We start from the raw sequence: 25,374 nt of genomic DNA, 5'->3' as shown, positions 1-25,374 counted from the left end.
CTCACCTTGCATTCTTAGCTATAATACTTCAAAATTACACTGCAGATTTGGTGGAAAACTTCACAAATCTGTACAATTGTATTTTAATATCTTGGTATATGTACCTTCATTTTAATATACTTGTAAGCATAAATGCTGTTCAGTATATTGTACTTTTGTTGTACTTTTTAAAACATTTTACCTGAGGACGCAAGGGGACTGTTATATCTTGTGATACATGCAAGACATCTGTAAAAGAAGGTGAAATTTTAATAAAATTGGTGATTAAAAGAAAACCACAACTTCTATGATATTATCCCTCGATATCGAAGATCAATTGAAGGATTTGAAGAAACTATCAAAGAAACAACAGCAATAGCAGATGATTTGGATTTGATTACACCTCAATAATCAATTTGTCCTCAAAAAATGAAGAGACAGGCATGTTTTGAGCCTCATAATGATCCTCTTCTGGATCCACAAGAAACGTGTTTTGGATGTACTTATAACTTCCATCGAAGAGAGATCTCATCAGTTGCATACAATTGAAACTTGACTTTTTGGATGGTATTGAAAATATTTTTAAAAAATAAAATAAACAATTTTCCAACGAAGATCTCACGAAGGATTGCCAGGATCTATTCTTAGCGTTTGGTAGTGATAACACTGCTGATATTGATGGAGTAGAAACGTACGATGCGTTGACAGGATTTCTGAAGCGAGAAGTCCTAGAATGCCGCCTATAAATGAGCTAGGATTCATACCAAGAAATACTTTTTGTTTTCCACCCAGAAGGCTGCTATTGCATTACAACTGTCCAATTGTACAATTTGGTAGCTTCTGGGCGCGATTTTCCAAAACCGAAACTAATAACAACTAATAACAAAGTTAATTAAGATGCACCATGTCCAAAAATTGTAAATCGAGACTAGTATTACTACAGAAGAAAATATTTAACTGAAATATTAAGACTATGTAAGTATAAAAAGTAGAACAATTCAATTTATATAACTTATTTTTTATTCTTATTAGAAATGGGCTCACACACCGGAAGACACTAACGTTTATCTTCGTTAGAGTGTGTGAATAACAGTTTAACCCAAAATGTTTGTAATTGTGATTTTGTTAAAATGCAATAAGTCGTCTATCAGCAGTAAGAAATTATTAAGAAAGTAAGAAATTGTTTTATTTCACAAACGGTAAGACGTGAAGAGAGTTTACAGTTCGTATCCTTCGCTTTGTCTTAACTTAAGTGTTCAGGATCCAAGCCCGTGTGTGGATGGTTGTGTTTCTTGAATCTCTTGTAATCATCAAAAGTCGTTGTTTAGTCCTTCAGTACTTTCTTGAGTTGTACCATGGATATTTTAAACGATTAATACTATTCATGCTCTTTTGCCTTTTCCTTCACATACGGAAAAAGTTCAAAGTGTCCTTATGGCTGTGCTCCACATCTACACGAGAGCACCTGTAACAGTACAGGACACGCAGTGAGGAGTTCGCGCAGCTTTCAGTTTAGTGCGGAGTCAAGAGGGAGGACTCACTCGCTGAATGATCTCTCAAGAAATCCCGGGTGAGATTTAACAGGTGATTTCTTCAACAGCCACGACAAGTGTGGAGACGTTCTCTGGATTTCCTGAATATGACATTAAATTAGTTCAAATCATTTGTTGTAGTTAACAGAACTAAATGCTTTGGAGGTACATCTAAAACAGCAGAGCAACACTGTAGCACTTCGTGTGTGACTGAATTAATTGTGTAAACCTGGCTCTCTATGAACACCGACAAAGAGTTCTCACTCAACAGAAGATTGCGATGTGAGCACAATAATATAAAGCACATGGAGATGCCAAGGATTGAACCCGGGACCTCATACATGCGAAGCATGCACTCTACCACTGAGCTACATCCCCAGTACTGTGTGCTCATGGAAAATGCCTGCAATTTCCCACTTTCGTGTTTCCTCTACTACAGAGTAAATTCATGGGAATGAAGAAATAAGGAAGGAAAAATAATCGCACTGAAGCTTCCAGAGACTGGGCAAAAACGATTCAGTTATTTTTATATCCAGTCACACGGGCGACAGTGGTTAATTCCTCGACGGGGGAGTGCTTTTTTACCTCCTTACTCTGCTGTCTTTTAATTCTGTTTTCTTTGAAAGCTTTTTGCATCTTTTAAGTGCTCTCGGTTAAACTATGCATAGAACAACAGCAGTACTGATGATTTTCATGGACCGATGCACACTTCTTCTGTACAACTCCAGTGATAAAGCCCTGTCTGTAAATATTGTAGAAGAACGAAAAAGGGTGAAACAACGCTCCAACCACAGGAATGGTAACCAGAAGGATCGTGTTCTAATTTAATATGTCATTTTGAGATCCCTTGTCAATGCAGACAGGTGTTAGAGCTGAACAAATAATTTATAGTGGTGGTTGTAAACATGGAACGTTATTTCTATACCAGGAAGAAAGGAGCAGACTCTTAAACTCTTTAACTCTTAAGTTAAAAGAGACAAAAACGACACCTAATCACAGCTAACATTAATTAAAATGACATCACAACAAAAGAGCAGAGCCTTGAGTGAATCAAATTCGTTTTCATTAAATGTCTGTGTCTTCATCACTTTGACCGGGGTAAAGTAAGCTTGAAGTTCGAAAACGATTTTGATTTATGAAACAATTGCTTTGTATATACAATTGCTCTGTGTATAAAGTACATTGTGAATGTTCTCACAGCCTTCAGTTTGTCTTTTTATCCCACGCACGAATATTCTTGTGCCATATCACATATCATATAACACAGAATGCCTTCAAACCAAATGCATTTTAAAGACCACGACTTTGAAAATTTTCACAACCCCTCCATAAAGATATCAGTGAGCTAATTATCCTTTTCTGGCACTCGGGGTTTTGATTGATGCGCAATTACGCACCATCTGGAACACTGGGGGACCGCTGTATACATACATACGTTCACAACGCAGAAATACTGCTCAATAGAGTTTCATGCGAAAAACCCATATATGACCATAGGAAGCAGAACAGCAGTTTCCAATTACCCAGACTGTCAGCATGGGAATAAAGCTTTGTTTTATTTCTGAAAACCTTTCTTTATTTCCTGTTTTCATTCTGCAGGACAATTCCTATTCTTTACTCAACAGCTTTTTAAAAACAGCACCCATGATGTTCAAATCATGATGTCCATGATTGTTTACACAGAAGACTGGGAGAGCTTTGGGTTGTGAATCTCTTTTTCTCATGGTTTTATTGAATGTGGCACTGTGCACTAGGATAGGGGGATGCTGTTCACAAGCCAATAGCATTTAAAACACAGCACCCACAATGCTGCAAGTAAGTGTTTTACACACTAAGCAGGTCCTCTGACCTTTCCCAGCCTTGCTTTGGGTTGTGAAACCTCTTTCAGTTTTTTTATGATTTTTTCAATACGGCACCGATTAGACATGCAATACACTGGGATAGGGAGGTCCTCTTCATGACTCAATAGCATTTGAAGCACAACATTCACAATGCTACAACCAAGTGTTTTACACACCAGACAGCCCCCCTCACCTTATACAACTTTGCTTTGGGTTGTGAAAGTGTTCTTTCTTTTTTATGATTTTTTTAATATGGGGGTCTTCTTAATACATGGGGTACATGCGGATAGAGCCTTAAAAGGTGGCTTCTCAAAGCTCTTTACAGAATGACATCAACAATAAATAAAAATACACAAGATAAAACACAATTACAATATATAGAGGAGACCGTGAATGGTGGTACTAAGAAAAGCAGAGGGGTGAAGAATGGAACCAGTTCAGTAAAGGCTTTTCTGAAGAAGAGGGTTTTGAGTCTGGATTTGAAGGAGTTTAGAGAAGGTGACTCTGTGATATCCTTGGGGAGAGAGTTCCAGGGCTTGGGGGCAGAACAGGAGAAGGCCCTGTCACCCACAGAATGTAGATGGGCTTGGGGAACAGTTAGGAGAGCAGAATTAGAAGAGAGAAGGTTGCGAGGTGGGGAGTAGGGCGATAATAGTTCAGACAGGTACTGAGGTGCCAAGCCATGCAGAGCCTTATAGGTGAGCATGAGAAATTTCATGTACATTTTTTCCCCTCTGTAACAAGAAACATGTGCACTCTGAATTGAGTGGGTGTCAAATTTGTAAACCTGAAATTATTTTTTGTTCATATAGTCATTAAGATCCAAAAGACTTGGACAGAGATTCAACGAGCCCAGGCATAGAGACTGAGTGTCGAGCGAGCAGGAGCGGTGAGGAAGGAGACTGCGAGAGCATAGATATAGATACTTTACACAAAGTACAGACAGTGCATCAAGACAATATACTGTACAAACAGTAGACAACGTACAAGTAAACAATGTAGACATGTAAACAGTGACTGCAGATGTGCGGAATAAATAAGAAATTAAGGTAGATGTTTCTATTAAATTAACGGTATTCGAAATGTTGCAAAAAGAAAAGCGATTTGTTTTGTAAAAAAATGAAAGATTATTTTTACTTTATACAGGAAAGGCATGTGCGTCAAGTTGATCTTTTTGGATTGCACCATTTGAAAATATAAATTGGAAGTTAGTTTGGACAACTCCAGTGTGATATTGTATTACAAATAAAGTTAAAAAGATATAGTTTAAAATTGTTCATAGGTTTTATCCAGTTAAATAAGTACTCTCTAAAGTATTTATTTAAGCATGAGCAGGATGATTTGTGCATTTTTGTCGGGCTGAAAGGGAACCTTTGGTACATAGTTGTAAGGTGTGTGTTTGTGAAGTTGGTTTGGATGGATTTGCACAATTTTGTTTGTAGGCATTTAAAGGTGTTTTTTTAGGTTTAATGACTTTTATATTGTACTGTGTAAGATAACTTTTTTAAAAAGCATTTATTTATAGCAAATGTATTAGTCATTCTTAGCAAATTTCACATTCATAAAATCAAAATGGTCCATAAATACTCCCCTTTTTAGTACTTTTCAGATGGAGTTGAAATATTATTTAAATTATATAAAAATCAATCAAATAAAGCAAGGAAAACATTTGATATATGTAAAAAATATAATTTACTTCGTTACCTCTGCCAGTTATTTTTTTTTCTGTTCGTGTTTTTTTCTCTTGTATCTGTTTCTGCTCCTCTAGTTGTATTTGTAAATTATTTACACATTTAATAAAAAAAAATGTCGACCGTATACGTTACACTATAATATAACGCAAACATCTATTCTGGACTATTTTTTTTCAGATTTTTATTATTCGAATAATATTTTTGTGGTTTATAGCAACGGTCACTAAGGAAGTTCATCTGATAACCCGGAAGTCCTCTCTTTGACCACATTTCGCTTTCTGTGTTCAAGCCCAAGTGTTTGCAGCCGCGGCAGCTGCAGGACTTGTCTGTGTCTTCCAGATCGACTCTGAAAAAAATGGAGAATCTGTTGCTTAATCTGAAAACTGAGGCGCACTTTTTCGTGGAGACTGTGCTTAAATCGATCGTGCATGAAGTTTCGGAAGTTTTCCGAAACCGGACAGATGATTCCGAGAAGTCGATTGAAGAAAAACTCCGCCGGATCTCTCAGGTTCTGGCGAGACGGGTCGTGATTAAAATCACGTCTGTCGACAACGGTTTCGGGGTCGAAATCGCGCAAATGAAGCAGGAAAACGATCTTCACTGTTTCGTGGAGGTTTTGCTCAAATCGTTCGTGTATGAAGTTTCAGAAGTTTTCCGAAACAGGATGTCTGACTCTGAGAACGAGTTTCAAGACAAACTCCGCAGCGTCTCCCAGATCCTGGTGAGTCGGGCCGTGATTAATATCACACAGTGTGTGGAGGACAGTTTCGGACAGAAATAACGCGAATGAAGGAAAACGAGACCTTTAAAGTGCGATTGCAGCTGTGGGAGAAGGAGTCGGGAGCAGGAGGAGATCAGGGACAGACGGATCATGTTGGACTCATGCCTCCCTGTGAAATCACTGCAGAAACAAATGAAGAAACGGAGCCGTCGGGTAAGTGCGATGACTTATGTAGTAATGTCTGTGTTTAAAAACGGTGTTTTTAACTTCCTCACTGTTGAATCTGTAGTGGAGAGATGCAGAGCAAAGTAGGAAAGGTTTGTGATGTTGCCGAGGGATTCTTTTCTGCGAACTTAACTAGTTGTGGTCTGGTTATATTCTCATTAATGTTATTGCTGTTCTTTAAATGTGGACAGAAATATGTCGTCAATTGATACACTTTCTCCATGTGAAAGGCAATTTAGGAGACTTTGGAGTCTTGGAAATATGTTTGTGGGCAGATTATTTATCGACGTGGCGGTAACTATCTCTTCTGTGCAGTGTTAATGTACCTTATTGTACATTAAAGCAGTGTCCAGTCAGCCAGTGTGTCTGTATGAACCCCTCTCTCTCTCAGTGCAGTGTTAATGTACTGGAGTGTCCAGTGTGTCTGTATGAACACCCCTCTCTCTCAGTGCACTGTTAATGTACTGGAGTGTCCGGTCAGTGTGTCTGTATTAACCCCCCTCTTTCTCAATGTAGTGTTAATGTACTGGAGTGTCCAGTCAGTGTGTCTGTATAAACCCCTCTCTCTCTCAGTGCAGTGTTAATGTACTGGAGTGTCCAGTCAGTGTGTCTGTATAAACCCCTCTCTCTCTCAGTGCAGTGTTAATGTACTGGAGTGTCCAGTCAGTGGGTCTGTATTAAACCCTCTCTCTCTCAGTGTAGTGTTAATGTACTGTAGTGTCCAGTCAGTGTGTCTGTATTAACCCCCCTCTCTCTCAGTGCAGTGTTCATGTACTGGAGTGTCCAGTCAGTGTGTTAAATACTGGCAATTTAGACAGAACAAATGTTTTCGTGAAATTACATCCCCGACTGTCCTCTGCTGCCCTTTTCAATCTTCTGCTGAGCACAAAAGAGTCTTAAGAAAATGATTACAACTCTGTTCTATCAGCTTCCCCTCCTAGACCCTATTAATTGCTGCGATGAGTTATTGCTTTGTGCTCTGTTTTGCTGTCTTCTGAATATAGTCTGAGGAATACCCAATGATGAACTAATGTAGCTGGTGTAGTAAAGCAGGCTTAATTATTATAGAACCACTAATGTCAAGACAGCGCTTGCTTTTCCCCCACAATTGGAAACTAAAATATTATTTTTTATGGTTTTAATACGTGCGTATTTTATGTAAAACAAAATTACATAAATTGGACTACCTTCGGTTCAGGAGCAAGTAAAGGTTTATTCCCTGCCGGAAAGAGAAGAAACAACATTTCAGCTGTTGAAGAAGGTTTTGATGCCCGAAGAAGGCTCCACAGCCGAAATGTTTCTTTTTTTCTCTTTTCAGCACAGGAATAAAGCTCTACATGTTCCTATGCAGCCTACGCATGCTGACGCAGCTCCCCACCTGAACTACTTTAAGTATTCATGCTGTATATATTATTTACATCTGTAGATTATGTGTTACTTTCAGATTCATCCTGTTTGTGTTCTAGGTTTTGATGTACAGATTTGATTTCGTCACCCCATTTTGATAAATATAATATTGGTTTACCTGCAGTATATTTTGTAGATGGAATATTTAATAGTAGACGTATTCAGTAGTACAAAGCTTTGAGGTCCTGCCTAGTTTGTGTTGAAAGAAAGCAAATGAATGAGTTATTTTCCCCAGACTGTGATTTGTGTACTGGGATAGTCGAGTTGAAATGTATTTAGTTACACAAAAACGGCGGTATCACCACGTTTTCCTTTGTTTACTTCGCCCATTTGGAGTTCAGTCTGCTGAAGACGAATGAACACAACGTGTCACTCCCTTTTGGTTCGGGGACAGACGCGATGAGATTCAATTTCATCAGCCTGCGAATGGAGAAAGGAAAACAAAAACATATTTAAGAAATTCTGTCCACATGCACTGAAGTCCACAGTTCTTACGCTGCGTCATGGAGGTGTGGACCTGGAGGAAGGGCTTAGGGTACAGTTTGGAAATTGGGACATGGTCTTATAATGTTAGTGAATAGGGAGGACAAGTTACGCCATGAATCAATAAATGTGTGTTGAATGTCTTATAAACCCTTTAACATTGACACAGGAGCAGGATTTGTGGCTGCTGCGGTTCGGAGCCTCGCATTGTCTTGCAAATGTGCTCATCTGTGTGACAATGAACCCTTTCTCAGTCTGTCTGGGGGGTGGGGCTCAATCTACTGTCTCCCTTCCTCGATTTAACATCTGATTCGTCCTCACTAGCACTACGGGCTTAAGAGCTCATGAATTTAAAGTGAATATTTAATAGGCTGTGATATGTGTATATATAACCAATATAAATGTCAATATAATATACATATTACTGAGAAGTTATCATCAGTGAATGATTTTGAGATTTTAATGATAAATATCTATTGTACGTAGTTACTTTAAAATCTTTGTATATAAAATTTCAGATTAAAACAAAGTTTTTGCATATTCTTGTGTGTATATATATGGTTCAGCCACAGAACCAGAAGAACATGTCTCCTTCTTCTTATAATATTATTGTGGTTTTGTTTTTGTTACTGAGAGATCTTAGTACATAGTATATATATAAAACCATTTTCCATTGTAATTCAAGGTTGTGTATCGCTGAAAGTCTAACACACAAGAGAGAATGGTGATATACATAGAAAAATTGGTACCAGATGATTATTTGTAGCGGGTTCCTGAATATTTGTCCCACAAGAGACACTTTTTTGTTGAAACTATCAGGTTTTGATGTACTTTCATGTGAACTGTTGCTCTTAAGATGGTAAGAGATTGCATCTGGTATTGCATGTAATTAAATGGTGATACTTTTATTTGCTCTGTTTCCTATATCAGGAAAATATAGTATATGCTCAGTAGAGGGGCAAAGTTTTTAGTAGTGTCGTGGGAATTTTCTCTAAACACTTAAACACGCAGGAAGAGATTCTGCATTCAAATAGTATGCTCCGTGAAGTTGCCCCTCCTACAGACAGCACAAACAATGAAACCCACGTGATTCGTTAGTGCTATGTTTGTGCCGTTGAACGTAGCTTCTGTGCTGCTTTCGTTCCCAAGATATAGCGCCTTGTTTTTTCGGAGTCGTGATGTCACTCAGCCCCCTTCAACGTCTTTGGGGAACCGGAACGGTCTCAATCGTTAGTGCTGTGTTTGTGCCGTTGAAAGTAACTTCCCTGCTACTTTCTTTCACGAGATATAGCGCCTTCTTTTTGGGGGGTTGTGACGTCACTCAGCCCCCCTACAACGTCTTAGGAGGACCGGACCGGTCTCATTCATTAGTGCTGGGATAGTGCCGGTTTGTGCCGTAGAAAGTAGCGTTTGTGCTGCTTTCGTTCCCGAGACATAGCGCCTTGTTTTTCCATTGATCACGTGACCATGCACAGTGACTTTGATCTCGAGTAAATCCGTCAACTGAGTTAAAGCACTCTGTTACCAGCGCGAGAGTAACAATTCTATAACTTTGTTCCTCTGTTTGCCCAGGTACGGGGGGCGGTGGTGGATTTTGCATTTAATATCATTATCTTCTATGTGTTTGTGTGAACAGGAAAATTAAATTTGTCTCCAATATCATACCCGAATTAGAAGAGTTTCAAGTGTAGCCTTAAAAAGCGACATTAGCAAACAATTGTATGTTCTTACAAAGAGGCTTTAACGAACACATCTTAATACCTCGTAGCGGTGACCTTTTTTAAAAATCATAAGAAGTAATCAGTTTCGCATTGTCTCCTTCTTAAATAAACAGGCATCAAGGGACATGTGAAGATTCGACCTGTCTGTCGAGCCACGTATTTAAAAAGACTTGAATTTGCAACATTCTGAACCATTGTTGCTCTTTTTTATGCAAAGCCAAAGTGAAAAGGAACCAGGACTTCAGGACTTTTTTTTTAAAGGGGCACTATGTACAAAGTTTACACAGTTCATAACACAACCGAGAAACAAGAGTCTATCATCTCACACATGAACACCGTGGCAATATTGGAAATTGTTTTTATTTTCACAGAACAGAAGTGAACATATATCTAGGTTCTTTGGAAAAACTGGCATTATCCACGTGTTTGTATTTACAGGGGTCTTATGCACAAACATGAAACGATTAGCTCAGTCCTTTTATCTGTATTTCTGGTCAGTCCTTGGTGTAGAAAACAGCATGAGGGCACACCTTGAGCTCTGAAGACACAGATATGACTGCCTTTGTTAGATCGCCAGATTTCTCCCAGGTGAAGTCGTGTCTTTTGCAATATGCAATGTAATGACCCAGGACAGGTGGGCAGAATGCAGTGACACCTCTTAATTTGAAGGTCCCATTTAATTCCAGGTTATGTGGAAAATCTGAAAGTTGACTCTCAAAGATATTTTGAGACTGGACAGTGTTTTCTTCACGACTCAGCCAATCTCCCACATCACAGTCAATGACAGGATGTTGCCCAGTTGACAAGCGGTGCTCTACAGTACCATTACACAAGATGTGTTCTGATAAAGCTGGGTCACAAACTTGCATTTCTATCAGAGTGTTCTGCACATCTGTAATTTGAACAAGTGTTAACAACACTTCTGCTATGATTTCTGAAATATTACATTCAGCTCTCACTTATTGTAGCTCTGACTCTGTTTTAATTGCACCAAAGATGTCCCTCAAAATTTTAGCTCTTAGAACATAAACATCTTTGTGCACACCTTTCTGTGCCAAATGTTTCACCAGTTGTAGATGCTATCTACAGCCTGATTAACATAGCTGCTATAAGACCTGCTATCGCAATAGGCCCTGCATAGGCACTGACATCAAAGGCACTAGTGTCCAGTACACTCACAGTGTCTCCACTCACCTTTACTGGGGGCAGGTCTCTGCTGCTTCAGTTCCTCATCAGAGCCACTACAGCCTTTTTCACAGGAACTGAACAATCTATGTTGTAACCACTCAGAACAAGGCACAAGATAAAAAGATGGTTTCCGTTTTTTAGGTAGTGCTGGATGTCTCTGCCTCACAGGTGGTAGCACTGACAACGGCCCTCTCACACTGCTGGGAAACACTATGAACACCCATTGATATTCTCATACCTCCTATGTGTGCTAGGTGCTTCATAAGGAACCTGTCATCTCGCATTGGCAGTGTCATGCTTCAGCACTGATTGTATTAGGTTTTTGAAATCCGCCTCCTCATTGGCTGAACTTGCAGTAATGTTCACACTTTTGAAAAGTGGAACCATTAAGCCTATCCAGAGTGGGAGATAGCAAGCAAGCCTTGTGAGATGAGGAACAATCTCCGGTAGGAAGTGCAGGTTATGTCTATCACCACTGTCCACAGCAAGCAACCTGTATTCTTCACAGATTTCTGTTACCCAGTCTTCCAATGCTGTCGGGCATGCATCAAGGGTACAACTTGGCTCTTGGTCCCCAGCTACATCTATTTTTTCTAGAACTTCATCAGAAGGAAAAGCATCGTATCCTTCTGCTACTTTTTTTGTGTGTGAGGTTTTAAGTGTGATTTTATAGTTTGCAGTTACTCTGTTATGCATGTAAACATTGATTCTTTGTTACCTTTGCAGTCCTGCAGCACTTGGGTATATTCTTTTGTCAGGTTATGTCTGGCAGCACAGCCTGAATGTTAGTACTGTTAAGTTCCTACCCTCCTTACAGTGCCCGTAGGTGATGAATCCTGGAATGAAGGGCAAATATGTAGAATGAGTACTTTGGTGCAACAACATACATTGTTTAAAATACAAAAAAACAAATCCTGTCCTCACATCGACTTTCGTAACCAAACAATGTGTAAACTGTTTAACAATGTCAGAATAACAATGAACAATGCAGAGCTTTAATCCAGTACATTTCCTTGGTCTCTTAAGTGTGGTAACAGTGTAACACACCAAATGATGCAATTTTATACCAACTCTGTACTTCCTTAATATACTCTGTTATGTGAGGGTATAACTTAATAAAGCTCACAAAACTAATTTTATCCTGTTCTATGCTCTGTGAAGGCAGACCTTAATCTATTGTCAAATGGTTAACTCTACTACATTTACTACAATAGTGGAATCACCAGTTTCGTGCCTGCTGCTTCTGGGACATGATACAAACAACGTAAACCGTGCAAACATTCCCAAAGATGCTCAGAACTTCAAAGAGGCAGGTACTTCAATGTACATTATAAACTCCTCTCCTCCTCTACAGGTAATGGAACAATAGAAAGTCAACAGGTCCTTAATAAGCTACTGCATGCAGTAGGTCTGATATCTACTTTTCATACACAATTAAGAATTAACAATCAAAAATCACAAATATGTAGTGCAGTACGTGGAATCTGACCGCTCAAGGTTTAAAAAAAATCAAGCAATTGATGAGTAGTTTAAATCCCCAGAAAGAAATAAGGATGAATGCAAAACACTGTATATTGCTTGGAACTGAAGTCTCAAACAACAAATCGTGGCGAGCTTTACACTTCTCTTTTGTTAGCTCCATGATGTCACCCTTTAATCTTAGTGTTCATGTGATGGCCGAATCCCTAGCTAGACCCATGGCCCGGGTATTATAGGAAATGTTTAATGCAAAGTATAGAGAAGTCCGATTAACACTCAAAAATGTAACAAAAAATGAATTTCACCAAACCTGGCTTAAAATGTGCTTCTTCCCAATTTTTACGTGATTTATAATAATATCCTTTCAGTTACATAGTGCCTCTCTGGAAACCCCAGTGAAAGCGCTCTACAGGTAATGGGGACTTCCCTCCACCGCGTAAATGAAAATAACTAAGTTTTTTACATTGTTATGGATTACAGTTTAAGTGCACATCAAAAAGTCTCTGTATATGTAGATAGAAATTGATAAATTAATATTTTGTAGACCTGCCTACTCACGTTAACTGCAATACCAAGGCCCATCACCACTTCTTTCATTTATGATATGTTTTTAAAGCATTGCATTCACCACTTAATCATTTCTGCTTTCACATCAGCAATTTCTAACATGTCAGAGATTTTTTGGGGTTCAGTTCTCCTTGTAACACTTACAGAAACAAAACATTATAATTTAAATTCAGAAGTGTGACAAATCCTTTCAAGTTTCACTTGCATGTGTAGAAATATCATGATAACGGCAAATGCAGCTTACTAATTTTTGTAGTATTCCCCACGATATAAAACAAGTTTCTCAAATATCTTTACTTTAAAATAAATTCATGAACGTCAACGTAGCATCATAATTACAGTATAGCATTTCTAGTTTGTAAAGTAACTTACGATTTGGAAGAAGAGGTCTTCGCCAGAGATGCAGATAATAAATCAAACATCAACTGCAAAGGCTGGGGTCAGCTGATCAAGAGATCACAATTGAAAGATCTGGTGGTCGTGAACTTGCGGTTTTGTATGGTGCCGACGGCACAGAGTGACGTCACGGCCAGAAAAAGAAGGCGCTATATTAAAATGTAAAACATCCACCCCCACCCGACCAGACATCCAGTAATTTAAGTACTGAGTGTGTTGGTACCTGTAAACGTCCTTGTAGTCATATCTGTGTATTCAGAGGTCAAGGTGTGCCCTCATGCTGTATTCTACACCAAGGACTGACCAGAAACACAGATAAAAGAACTGTGAGCTAATCGATTCATGTTTGCGCATAAGACCCCTGTAAATACAAACACATGGATAATGCCAGTTTTTCAGAGAACCTAGATATATGTTTACTTCTGTTCTGTGAAAATAAAACTATTTTCCAATATTGCCACGGTGTTCATGTGTGAGATGATAGACTCTTGTTTCTCGGTTGTGTTATGAACTGTGTAAAACTTTGTACATAGTGCCCCTTTAAAAAAAAGGTCCTGAAGTCCTGGTTCCTTTTCACTTTGGCTTTGCATAAAAAAGAGCAACAATGGTTCAGAAAGTTGCAAATTCAAGTCTTTTTAAATACGTGGCTCGACAGACAGGTTGAATTTTCACACGTCCCTTGATGCCTGTTTATCTAAGAAGGAGACAATGCGAAACTGATTACTTCTTCAGATTTTTAAAAAAGGTCACCGCTATGAGGTATTAAGACTTGTTTGTTAAAGCCTCTTTGTAAGAATATACAATTTTGCTAATGTTCGCTTTTTAAGTCTACACCCGCAACTCTTCTAATTGGGGTATGATATTGGAGACAAATTATATTTTCTTGTTCACACAAACGCATAGAAGATAATGATATTAAATGTAAAATCCACCACCGCCCCCCGTACCTGGGCAAACAGAGGAACAAAGTTGCAGAATTGTTACTCTCGCGCTGGTAACAGAGTGCTTGAACTTGGCAGACGGGGTTACTTGAGGTCCAAGTCACCGTGCATGGTCACGTGATCATCAGAAAAACAAGGCGCTATATCTCGGGAATGAAAGCAGCACAAACGCTACTTTCAACGGCAACAACACAGCACTAACGATTGAGACCGGTCTGGTTCCGCTACGATCTTGTAGGGGGGCTGAGAGATGTCATGACCCCGAAAAAACAAGGCTCTATATCTTGGAATTGAAAGCAGCACAAATGCTACTTTTAACGCCTCAAACGTAACACTAACGAATGAGGTGAGTTTAATCATTTGTGCTGTTTCTAGAGGGGCCAACTTCACGGAGCCAATTAACCCCACTCTCTCAGTGCAGTGATAATGTACTGTAGCGTTTGGTCAGTGTGTCTGTATGAACCCCCTCTCTCTCAGTGCAGTGTTCATGTACTGGAGTGTCCAGTCAGTGTGTCTGTATGAACCCCTCTCTCTCTCAGTGCAGTGTTCATGTACTGGAGTGTCCAGTCAGTGTGTCTGTATTAACCCCTCTCTCTCAGTGCAGTGTTAATGTACTGCAGTGTCCAGTCGGTGTGTCTGTATGAACCTCTCTCTCTCAGTGCAGTGTTAATGTACTGGAGTGTCCAGTCGGTGTGTCTGTATTAACCCCCCTCTCTCAGTGCAGTTTTAATGTACTGGAGTGTCCAGTCGGTGTGTCTGTATTAACCCCTCTCTCTCGTTCAGTGCAGTGTTAATGTACCGGAGTGTCCAGTCAGTGTGTCTGTATTTACCTCTCTCTCTCAGTGCAGTGTTAATGTACTGGAGTGTCCAGTCAATGTGTCTGCATGAACCCCTCTCTTTCCCAGTGCAGTGTTAATGTAAATGTATATTATTATTATTTCTGTAGTCTTACTTTTTACATGGTAGTTAGGTTTCTGACAAAGCTTGTATATCTAAAATCACATAATATTAGAAACCCCCTTAAACCCTCTTATTCCTCTATGCTTAAACAACCCAAATTGATTGCGAGTATACTAGACGTGTGTTTGTGTAGCTTAAAGGTTACAGCTTTAGCTTGAAGCATTTTTTTAGATCACATGGCCTCAGCTATCATTACTATGCTAATGATACTCATATATACATACATACCAAACCTTATGCTGATGTGGCTGTCTCTATTCTAATTGCATCTCTGACATAAGAACTTGGATGACTCAAAATGTCCTTCATGTTAACTGTGACAAGACTGAAACCATGCTTATTGGCACCACCCATCAACTTTATAAAACCCGTAAGAAACCCTATCTGTAGATGGTCTTGTACTTGAGCTTCAGTCTAAACTGAAAAACTTGGGGATGATATTTGACGTTCGACCCACATGTGTAGAATGTTGTCAAAACATTTTCATTCACTTCAGAAATATTCCTCGACTACGCCCTATGTTATCACTAACTGTGGCTGAAAAGTGTTGTCTAATCTTGAATTGACTATTGTAACCCTCTACTCTCTGGGGTTTCTAAATCACCATTGAAGAAACTCCAGTATGTCCACAATTCGGCAGCCAGAATCCTAACCAGGTCTAGTGCAAGTGTTCACATTACTCTTATCCTGGAGTCCTTGCGCTGGCTTCCTGTCAAGTTTCCTGTCGACTTAACAGTCCTCCTGCTCACCTATAAGGCTCTCCATGGCTCGGTACCAGGCTTTACATGGCTTGGCACCTCAATACCTGTCTGAACTTTTATCGCCCTACTCCCCACCTCACAACCTTCGCTCTTCTAATTCTGCTCTCCTTACTGTCCCCCAAGCCCGTCTACATTGTATAGGTGACATGTCCTTCACCTGTTATCCCCCCAAGCTGTGGAACTCTCTCCCTAAGGATATCGGCGAGTCACCTTCTCTAAACTCCTTCAAATCCAGACTCAAAACCTTCTTCTTCAGAAGAGCCTTTATTTAACTGTTCTTTGCCCCTCTGCTCCTACTGTACTTAGTACCACCATCTACCGTCTCCTCTAACTGTGTATTCTCATCGTGCTTAAATTGTGTATTTTTTGTTGTTGTCATTCTATAAAACGCTTTGAGAAGCCACCTTTAAAGGTGCTATATAAAATAGTTTTTTTATTATTATTATAAAGGTCTTGTTTTCTTGTCCTGTGTTTACAGGCTCAGAGGCCAGTACTCTCTCTGAAGCTGGGGAAAGGGCTCCTCTTGAACAGCAGCACAGTGAGGAGGAGTGGGGCTCCAGTCTGATGCAGGAGACAGTGCTCACTGCAGCACAAGAGAAAGAGAAACTCAGGGAGCAGCACACCAAGAGCAGACAGAGTGTCAAGGATCTGGACTCTGTGCCCACGATGAAGACAGACCCTGAGAATGAGACTCCTGGGCTCTTAGTATGTGATGATTTTACAGAGATGAATAATCTGGACTCGAACAATATTACACAAGGTTGTAATGAACTGGGCTGTGTCTCTGTACAAGAGCACAGTGAAGAACTGGGTGTCTTTAATCTTACAGAGCAGGACATGGAGCCCCAGTTGATTGACTGTGCAGAGCAGCAGACTGATGTACCTGGTGAAGAGAACAGTGTTGAGATACAGCACCAAGAGGAGAGTCAGTACAGGGAGGAGCAACAGCAGCTCCTACAGGGCTTGATAATAATTAGGCCTTGTTCTGTTCAAGTGGAGAGACTGTCATTGCACAGTCTCAAACAATCATATGATCCCTTAGCATCTGATGACTTTTCACACGGGTTTAATAATCTGGTTACTGAAAAAATCGTTGAACGTTTTAATGAACTGGAGAGTGTGTCTGTTCTTGGGCAAAGAGAGGAACAACTGAATGAACTGGATGGTTTAAGTCTCAGAGAGCTGGAGATGGAGTCCCAGATGATTCACACTGCTGAGCAGCACACTGAGGGATGTAATGAAGAAAACAAATCTCAGTTTCAGCACACAGAGCAAGACCATTCCATGGAGCATTTGCAGAATAAGAGACCCCAGCACGATCAGAGGATGAGGAAGAATCACTCAAGGCCTTGCTCAGATGGAGTGGACAAACTGTCATTATGGCACAGGGAGGAGCAGGGTTTCTGTCATTCTAGCATTTCAAAACCCTACCAGCACCTTCACACAGGAGAGAGACCTTTTAGCTGCAGTCAGTGTGGGAAGAGTTTTAGTAAGTCAAGTCACTTAACAAGGCATCAGCGCTTTCACACAGGAGAGAGACCTTTCAGCTGCAGTCAGTGTGGGAAGAGTTTTAGTCAATCACGCATCTTAAAACGACATCACCGCATTCACACAGGAGAGAGACCATTCAGCTGCAGTCAGTGTGGGACAAGTTTTAGTCGGTCAGGTGACTTAAAAACCCACCAGCACATTCACACAGGAGAGAGACCTTTCAGCTGCAGTCAGTGTGGGAAGAGTTTTAGTAAGTCAAGTCACTTAAAAACCCACCTGCGCATTCACAAAGGAGAGAGACCGTTCAGCTGCAGTCAGTGTGGGAAGAGCTTTAGTCGGAAAAACCACTTACAATCACACCAGCGGATTCACACGGGAGAGAGACCGTTCATCTGCAGTCAGTGTGGGAAGAGTTTTAGTCAGTCAAGTAGCTTAATATCCCACCAGCGCATTCACACAGGAGAGAGACCATTCAGCTGCAGTCAGTGTGGGAAGAGTTTTAGTCAGTCAAGTAGCTTAATAACCCACCAGCGCATTCACACAGGAGAGAGACCATTGTAGCGGCAAGGTTTATTAAAATACAGGAATTAAGTTTGCTGCTCGCTTGCCAGTCTCTCTCCCTCACCTCCAGTGGTGCTTGATACAGAGAGGTCATTCCATTTGGTTCACATTTAAGGTGTTTTTGTAGCTGATAGAGTGTCCTGATAAGGAACAACTCCCAAAGCTGAGACACATCAGCCACCCTAATGAATGGTCATCTCTGGTGCCTCACTGTCTGGGAGATTCCAAGGGAGAGTCTCATCCCAAGTGGTTTACAACCCCAAGGTCAGAGTTCATGGCTACTCATCCTTACACGGGGCACCAATAAATGTAGGCAACCATTGAGTGACCGTAGTTCTCCAGGTAAAACTCCAGGTCCTCCTGGGCATCCTCAGCTCAGACAGTCACGTAACTGCCAGTGTGTCCCAGTGCCAGGACTTTTTGAGTTGAGAACGGAGGTTGCCAGCGTGTAACCAAAGGATCCACCCGAGGTTAGCCCAGCAGCAAGCCTCGTGAACCCACCGCGAACGCTCACCTGATCAACGAGTGAACTACAGTCGGAACTGTGGACAGCTGTATATCAGTATTCAGAACTTGCGCTACATCGGGAACGAACCGGTCTTCTTCCTGTCTAAAGATTGTGACTTTTCTGTGTGCAAACTGCTAGTTTCAGCCAACACTAACTAGCCGGTCTTCAGAGAGCATCAGCAGCGCACCGCACCGCAGCAGAAATCTCTCCCTCCTTCTCCTTCTCTCAGGTCGAACCAGCACTGCCTTGCACTAGGCCACAGAGCCCCGATTGGACACGGCAACAGCCTGCCACTGCTTCTTTGTGTCTGCGGGAGATCTGAATCCTACCTCTAACCATATATGTATAATAGTCCTCTAAAGTTAACCGGAACTCCAACCATATATGTATAATAGTCCTCTAAGTTTATCCGTATACTAGAACTCCAACCATTTATGTATAATGAACATCTAATCACAGACGTATAACGATAGACGTATATTAGAATTTTAGTACTGCAATCCTTATATTTTAAAAGACAATTTTGCAGTTTTACACCTTGCACATTCAGTGGTTTACACATAGGTATCTATAAGCTCAATTCTGTGGATATGTTAACTTGATCAAAGTAAAAATGTAATGTAAAAACATTTTAAAAATCAACAAGCAATACCTTGACAAGACTGTGAACACACTTTCTCTGACATCACTGCCGCCTACTCTCCGAAGTTGGTTTATCTGGAAATAATATTATATTAGAAATAATGTTAGAAGCTACTAGATCTTCATTAATTAACTAATGAGACATACCCATTTACACATTCAGTGGAACAAACACATTTTCACATATTAACTGCTTTTTTGCAGTATTTTCTCAGTCTATAAATACAAAGTGTCCATTTTTCAAAGTAAAAAAAAAATTGTATGAACTTTTTAGAACATGAAAACACTTTATTTTGCCATTAAAGGATAAGCAAGATTAAACATTAAAAAAAGTAAGATCCATCAGGATTGCGAGCAGCTCAAACTCGGTCTCCCGGACAGTTGGCTGGAGAAGCTCTGTCCACAAGACGGGGCAGCAGGCCCGGCTTGGCCGGAGCTGTGGGTGAGACGTGCCCAGATCCGAGCTGGCATGGATCTGGGCACGTCTGAGGCTGCCTTTCCTGCCCCAGAGATGCGAACAGCTGGACTTCTTCATCCGTCACAACTGTGTTTTCCCCAAGATGGTGCTGCAGTGCTTCCATGCTGGGGAGGACTTCTTCTGCCTGGTGTGCATGCAGTGGACGGAGGGGCTGCTGCACCTCTTTGTCAGTTGTGATGGATGTGGTTTAGGGTTGTTATATTTATTTTGTTTTCTTGTGCCTTAATTAGCTTATTTTTTTCTTGAACTATGTTTTAATATACAGATTTGATTGGTGTTGTAATTGTCAATTTCTTATTTTCTTTTTGTTTTTAAACCATTTAAATACTTTATTGCATTATTGGTAAATGAAAGATAAAAAAGGCATTGCATTTAGGTTGCAGTTTCCCCTGGCGACATTTGTTCAAATCTCACTTCCGACAAAGAGCCTCTCTCGTTAGAATAGAAACGACAGAACTTCTAAGTAGAAAACATTTTCACATCTCACATTTCATGTGTTTAATGTTAAATGTCTTAGTGGTTGCCTCGGTGAATGATGGCTCTTCTCCCTTGCAGGGTGACGTTAAACTTCTTCAGAGGAGTCTCCCACGTACAGCTTTTCTTCATCAAGAGCCGAAGCAACAGAGACAGACTTCAAACTCAAATGAATTACTCCTTGAGTGTTTATGACAGTCTTTAAAAAGATGAGAGCAGGCGAAACCGTCTTTGGAAATGAGCAAATTTAGTTCGTACAGTGCTGAGTACCCCCGTTTGTTGCGCGGGAGACCGGGGTACGTTTCTGTGACAGGGCGCTGGTTTAATTTTTTTAATTGTTTGAATCAAATCTGAATGGCCAAGTGGTTAAGGTGTTGGACTTTAAATCCAATGGACAAATGTTAATGTGGGTTTAAACCCCCCTCCAGGTAGACTTATAAATATTCTGAAGTGATAGAATAGTTTGAAGTTTTAAACTCTATTTAAATGTCAATTTATTAAATTTCAGTTCTCCCCGGGATAACTGAACTCTCACAATCTCATACTGAAGGCTTTACATGCAGTAGCTGTGTTGCAGTTTCTAATAAAGATGGAATTAAACTGTTTGTTTTGTGTGTCCCTGATCCACTTCTTGATCCAAATGAAATGTTTAATATGATCCCTCGAGAAAAAAAAGTCCTTGAGTAATTTTCCACCTGGAATGATTGATGCCCCATCAAACCTTTTGTAATATCCCTGGAAGTTTATAAAGTAGAATCCTGGTTCGTGGCTTAAATTCAAGGTAAACAAGACTAAGGAAATGAGTTGGAAACTTGTCCATTATATAAATGAACAGCACCTGAAAGCAAACGTTGGGTCTGGTTTCCTTTCTCTCCAACATGAAATAGCAATCATTACAAATAGCACCAGCTTATGTCCAATAGGGTTAGTCATTTTAATTAACATGAATATACTGTAAGGTCCTGGTACATGGGAGTGGATTTCATCCACAATTAAAAAAGGGCAAATTATATTTACAGGCTTCAGACACTTTTTAATACAAAAGTGACCCAAAACTCCCTAACTTTCAGGTTTCCTTGAACCTGTGATAAAAAAGGGGTCTGAAACTTCCATTCTGTTATGTAACTGTCTCTAAAGTCGGATGTGGTGTTTCGCGGATGTGCAGTGTGCCTTTTCTCTTGTCGTGTTCAAGATGATTCGCTCCTGACTGCATGTTCTGTACTGCTCTGTTATTTAGTTCAGATTACCTATGTGGTGTACAGATAAAACTCAACTGCCTGGTGTATTTTCCTGGTTCAGCACCAACAGAACCAGAAAACACATCAGGTGACTTTGACAGGATTTGAACATACAACCTTCTGAAGGGGAGTCAGACACATTACCATTGTGCCACAAGGTCACTCCTGCTGAGTGATTTTAATTCCCCCAAGGAGAAAAATCCGCATTCCTGAATTTTTTTTTTATTCTCTCCTGTGAGGAGCAGCGCTCTTCCGAAGGGGTTCTCTTCTTCCCAGATCACAGATTATTCTTCCTGCACATCTCTTACACATAGACCAGACACACCATCTCCACTAACATCTTCACTATATCTATAGATCTGACCCGCTACAGCCCCGATATTCCTGGACAGGATATTTACCACCAGCCTCATGAAATTTCCTTACAAGGATATGGACATAAGAATATTTGTGTTTGGTTAAAAAAATGGTGTAAATGGCTGTGAAAACATTCACAGTGTATTTTATACACTAAGTGTTTTCGTAACTGTAAGATGTTTCGTGAAAATGTTACTGGCATGCCAAAATCGTTTTCGAACTTCAAGCTAACTTCACCGCGGTGTAGGGCAATTGGTCAGTGTGCGGCGCTTATACAGCGGTGTACTGGAGAGGTTGTGAGTTTGATCATCACCTGGAGCAGTCTCCGTTTTCAGCTGCAGAAACTTAATGTTGAATTTAAGTTGGTTCTTGTATTACTTTTTCAGCTCGATGGAGCTGTATTAATGCAGGCACACCTGCTTCCACGTCAAGTTATTTTATCGTTGCTCACAAACCAACACACTGCAGACATCTCTGATATTATCACTGCTTTTGGGCCACATGTTCCTGCTGTCAGCCTACCATGATCATACACCTATAGAAATATTACTGCTGTAGTATAGGAGCAAACGAACGAAACAAAAGCACACCAAGTTTAAAAAGGTCTTCATGAAATTTCTCGTATTTGAGCCAGCACTAAAATATTTCATTCGGGTTCGCCCAATACATCATGGAAACAGTATTTGCAGGGGAATGCTGTCACACACGAAATCTTATTCGGTTCTGAAGTTTGAGAGGTATATTACAAAACGAGTGGGTGAATAGAAAATGAAACAGTTGTCACTTCGTAGACTTAAAGAAATCCAAGCAGCATAAAAACCTGTGAATTTTAACAATGTAGAACACTCAAAAATTGCTCTGTGCTGCACCTTTCTGCTGCTGCTTTTATAATTCAGTCTTTCACATTTTAATGCCCATCTTACCGAACATCTTTTCTCAATTACAGAAAGCCCAAATAGTTCTTAAGGTAGAAATCGAAGGCTATCTAATTTTTCCTTTCTGCTAAAGACAGAGTTTTTGGGAAGCATTTTTCTGTCCATTATGTTCTTGCTAAGCAATTTCTCCGTTTTCCTCTTATTGTGATTGTCAGTGGGTACTGGAATAATGCTAGACAGGAAAAGCTTAGCTATTGGGAGTGACCGACGCCTCCGCTCAAAGACCAGAGCACATAAGCAACATGAAAAGACAAGAGTCCTTGTGGCTGGCACCTAAGACCACCCAGCCATCCTGACAAGCAACAGAGGTTGGTGTTTTGAATGCACCCGTTGCTTTGTCAACTCAAAATCAGGGCAGATTATGCTAGAACAACAGAAGGATTATTTACCACTACCGATAATTATTTTCCTCTTATTACACAGATTTCTACATTACAAGACAATCGACGACTTAGATAAAGGAATGTCATAGTAAACACAACAGGCAAGGAGAGGGTTCAAACCCGCACTCTTCACTTTACAAGAGCAACATCTTACTGCTTGGACACCACACTCCATGTTATTTCCCATCAAGGCTGTCACGTTTTTAAAATAAAAGAAAATAAATCTGTGTGTACAAATTGTAATGAGGGAATAAAACAAATATAATTATTATATGATTGTTTAAATTAATTCTACTGAAAGTTTAATAAATCGCATGGAAGCAACAAAAACAATACCGTGATTCTTAACAAGGAGATTTGGGGCAGCAGTGGGATTCCAGCTCACGGCCATGAAGAGACTTGAGCTTTAATCCAGCCAATTACCAGTTACAATTCATAGCGGCTTTTCAGCACTCATAGTCTGACTCTGTGGTGCTATGACGCTTCAACCTCCTTTTTCAGAGATGCTTCCTCTCACTTGGTGCAATATTCACTTCTTTGGCCCTCTGAATACAGTTCTTCTGCAGAACAGGCTCAAGATTCTGCTTATAGTGCTCGTGTAGATATTTTATTTTTACAGGAAGACGCATTTCGAAACCTCTCCTGTTTTGGAAAAGTTTGAACAGCATATTTTATACAACGCACAAACAGTATTCTAATTGCAGACTGCAGATCTGTGCAACAATCAGACTAGATTTCACTGTGATTCTGAAATATTTTTAGCAAAGATATATAGGTTTCCTTGAACCTTTAATGGAAAACAACCTTGCTTCCAATCTCTGATGTCATTGTTAACCTGTTAGTACCAGTGACATATTTAGCCAATGTCCGCCTGGAATTTCCCCCCCTTAAACATTTGTTATATCTCTGCAGCAGAACATAGCAGGAGCCTGGTTCAGGTCTTAAAATTGAAGCTAGCCCCCTTGGCTTTAAGTTTCTTATATTTCTTAATGTGTCCACTCAGCAGACAAACATGAATAAAACCCCAAAAAACAGCTGGCGAACATTTTTTTTTGGTCTTCAGAGGTCAGATTTTTCAACTATATGCATGTCAAGGGCCTGGGAATGATTTGAAAACCTTGTTCTAGGTGGCTACTAGCTTGGATAAAAATTTGGGACAAATTGATCAATTAGAAAAAATTCTACATCATGTTTTGTGAAGACTGGACCTGGAATGAAATTTCAGGCCTATAATAAAAAAAATCATAAAAATATTGAAAATAATAAGAATAAAAACCATTGCAATTGCTATAAAAACCTTAAGACACTGCTAGAGAGCCTTTATCTGCTGTTATGCAATGAAAAAAAACCTCAGAGTTGCCTTCTGGTGTGAAAAAAAGGAGCACTGATAAGAAACTGATAAAAAACTGATTGATTATCCCTCTGAGTCAATGATTGACAGCTAAAAATGCAGCCTGAAGCTTCTAGAGGAAGTCTCACCTCCTAAGGGCTCTGAATGGCTGAAAATACAAAGAATGACAGCGGTTTTTACCAATCAAATCGCCTTATTTCTGGCACTCGTTCCTCAAACATTTACTACGTAATCAGTAACGTTTACTAGTCTCTAGCTCTTGAGATAAAATAGTCTGGGTTATTTTGGATATATATCATGCTCCAGAATAAGGTAAAAATGGGATATATATATATATTTGCTGGTTTTTGCTTTTGCGGTTTTGTTGGTAAAAATGTATGATATTGACATGCTGTGCTTGACGGGTTGCCGTGTGTTTTTATTGGGATTCTGCTAGTTAATTAATTTATTGGTTTATTGCATAATAGTGTCATGTCTGTGGAAACAAACTTTATGGTTTTGTTGTGGTGATATTTGAGAATACGTGCATGTGAGAAAATTTGTGGAGCGGTTTCAAACAAACGTTGTTTATCTCGCGTTTATCTTAAAAATAAAAAGTGTCATCTGGGGAGACAAGAGTGGTCCTCGGTGACCGCGATCCGGACTAAGTTAACAGGTGTGTAATTTAAAAAAAATAAAACAAGTTAAAAATAAATGCTAAATGGGTTTAACATTCAGGAATGTAATTGGTCAGATGCTTACGATAAGTGATGCTGGTGTTTCGTGTGATTTAGCGAATTCAAAAAAATATTCATTTTAAAAACGGCAAGAGCTCGTATGAAAAAAAAGTTCGTAAGTATCTTTGTTACAACAACCGCGCCAGAACTATTCAGATACTGTATATCAGAAAAGTACCTGAACTTGACTGGTTTATATTCAGTTATGTGCATTGGGAACGAAAGGGAAACTTAGATGGATTTTATTAGGGTTTTAGGAATCAGAAAATTTATTTTTACACATTTATGCCTACGAGCAGAAATAACTTCCTTCTTTCAGCACTTTTTTTGTTTCTGCTTGTAACC

The 25,374-nt window shown here is 39.8% G+C and overlaps 1 protein-coding gene, 1 long non-coding RNA gene and 1 other non-coding gene across 3 annotated transcripts; 2 read left to right on the top strand and 1 right to left on the bottom strand.

Moving 5' to 3' along the window:
- Positions 1 to 1,817: 1,817 nt before the first annotated feature.
- Positions 1,818 to 1,889, bottom strand: trnaa-cgc (transfer RNA alanine (anticodon CGC)). The gene has a single exon. It is a non-coding gene; the product is annotated as a tRNA-Ala (tRNA).
- Positions 1,890 to 5,335: 3,446 nt separating this feature from the next.
- On the top strand, positions 5,336 to 20,654 carry LOC138242950 (uncharacterized). The gene is made up of 2 exons (XR_011191831.1): positions 5,336 to 5,767; positions 20,131 to 20,654. It is a non-coding gene; the product is annotated as an uncharacterized lncRNA (long non-coding RNA).
- Positions 5,761 to 20,654, top strand: LOC138242796 (zinc finger protein 436-like). Its single transcript, XM_069198348.1, has 2 exons — positions 5,761 to 5,980; positions 16,374 to 20,654. Exons 1-2 carry the CDS (start codon positions 5,833 to 5,835, stop codon positions 17,945 to 17,947), a joined length of 1,722 nt encoding a protein of 573 aa, XP_069054449.1. The 5' UTR covers positions 5,761 to 5,832; the 3' UTR covers positions 17,948 to 20,654.
- Positions 20,655 to 25,374: the final 4,720 nt, after the last annotated feature.

This window comes from Lepisosteus oculatus, chromosome 14 (genome assembly GCF_040954835.1).
Source record: "Lepisosteus oculatus isolate fLepOcu1 chromosome 14, fLepOcu1.hap2, whole genome shotgun sequence".
Classification (NCBI taxonomy): Eukaryota; Metazoa; Chordata; class Actinopteri; order Semionotiformes; family Lepisosteidae; genus Lepisosteus; species Lepisosteus oculatus.
Note: the sequence above shows the minus strand (reverse complement) of the source record. Positions and strands in the feature narration are given on the sequence as shown.

Coding starts and splice junctions, on each gene's coding strand:
- LOC138242796 (XM_069198348.1), top strand. CDS start 5,833: ATGAAGGAAAACGAGACCTTTAAAGTGCGATTGCAGCTGTGGGAGAAG. Junction 5,981..16,373: donor TGAAGAAACGGAGCCGTCGG/GTAAGTGCGATG, acceptor CTGTGTTTACAG/GCTCAGAGGCCAGTACTCTC.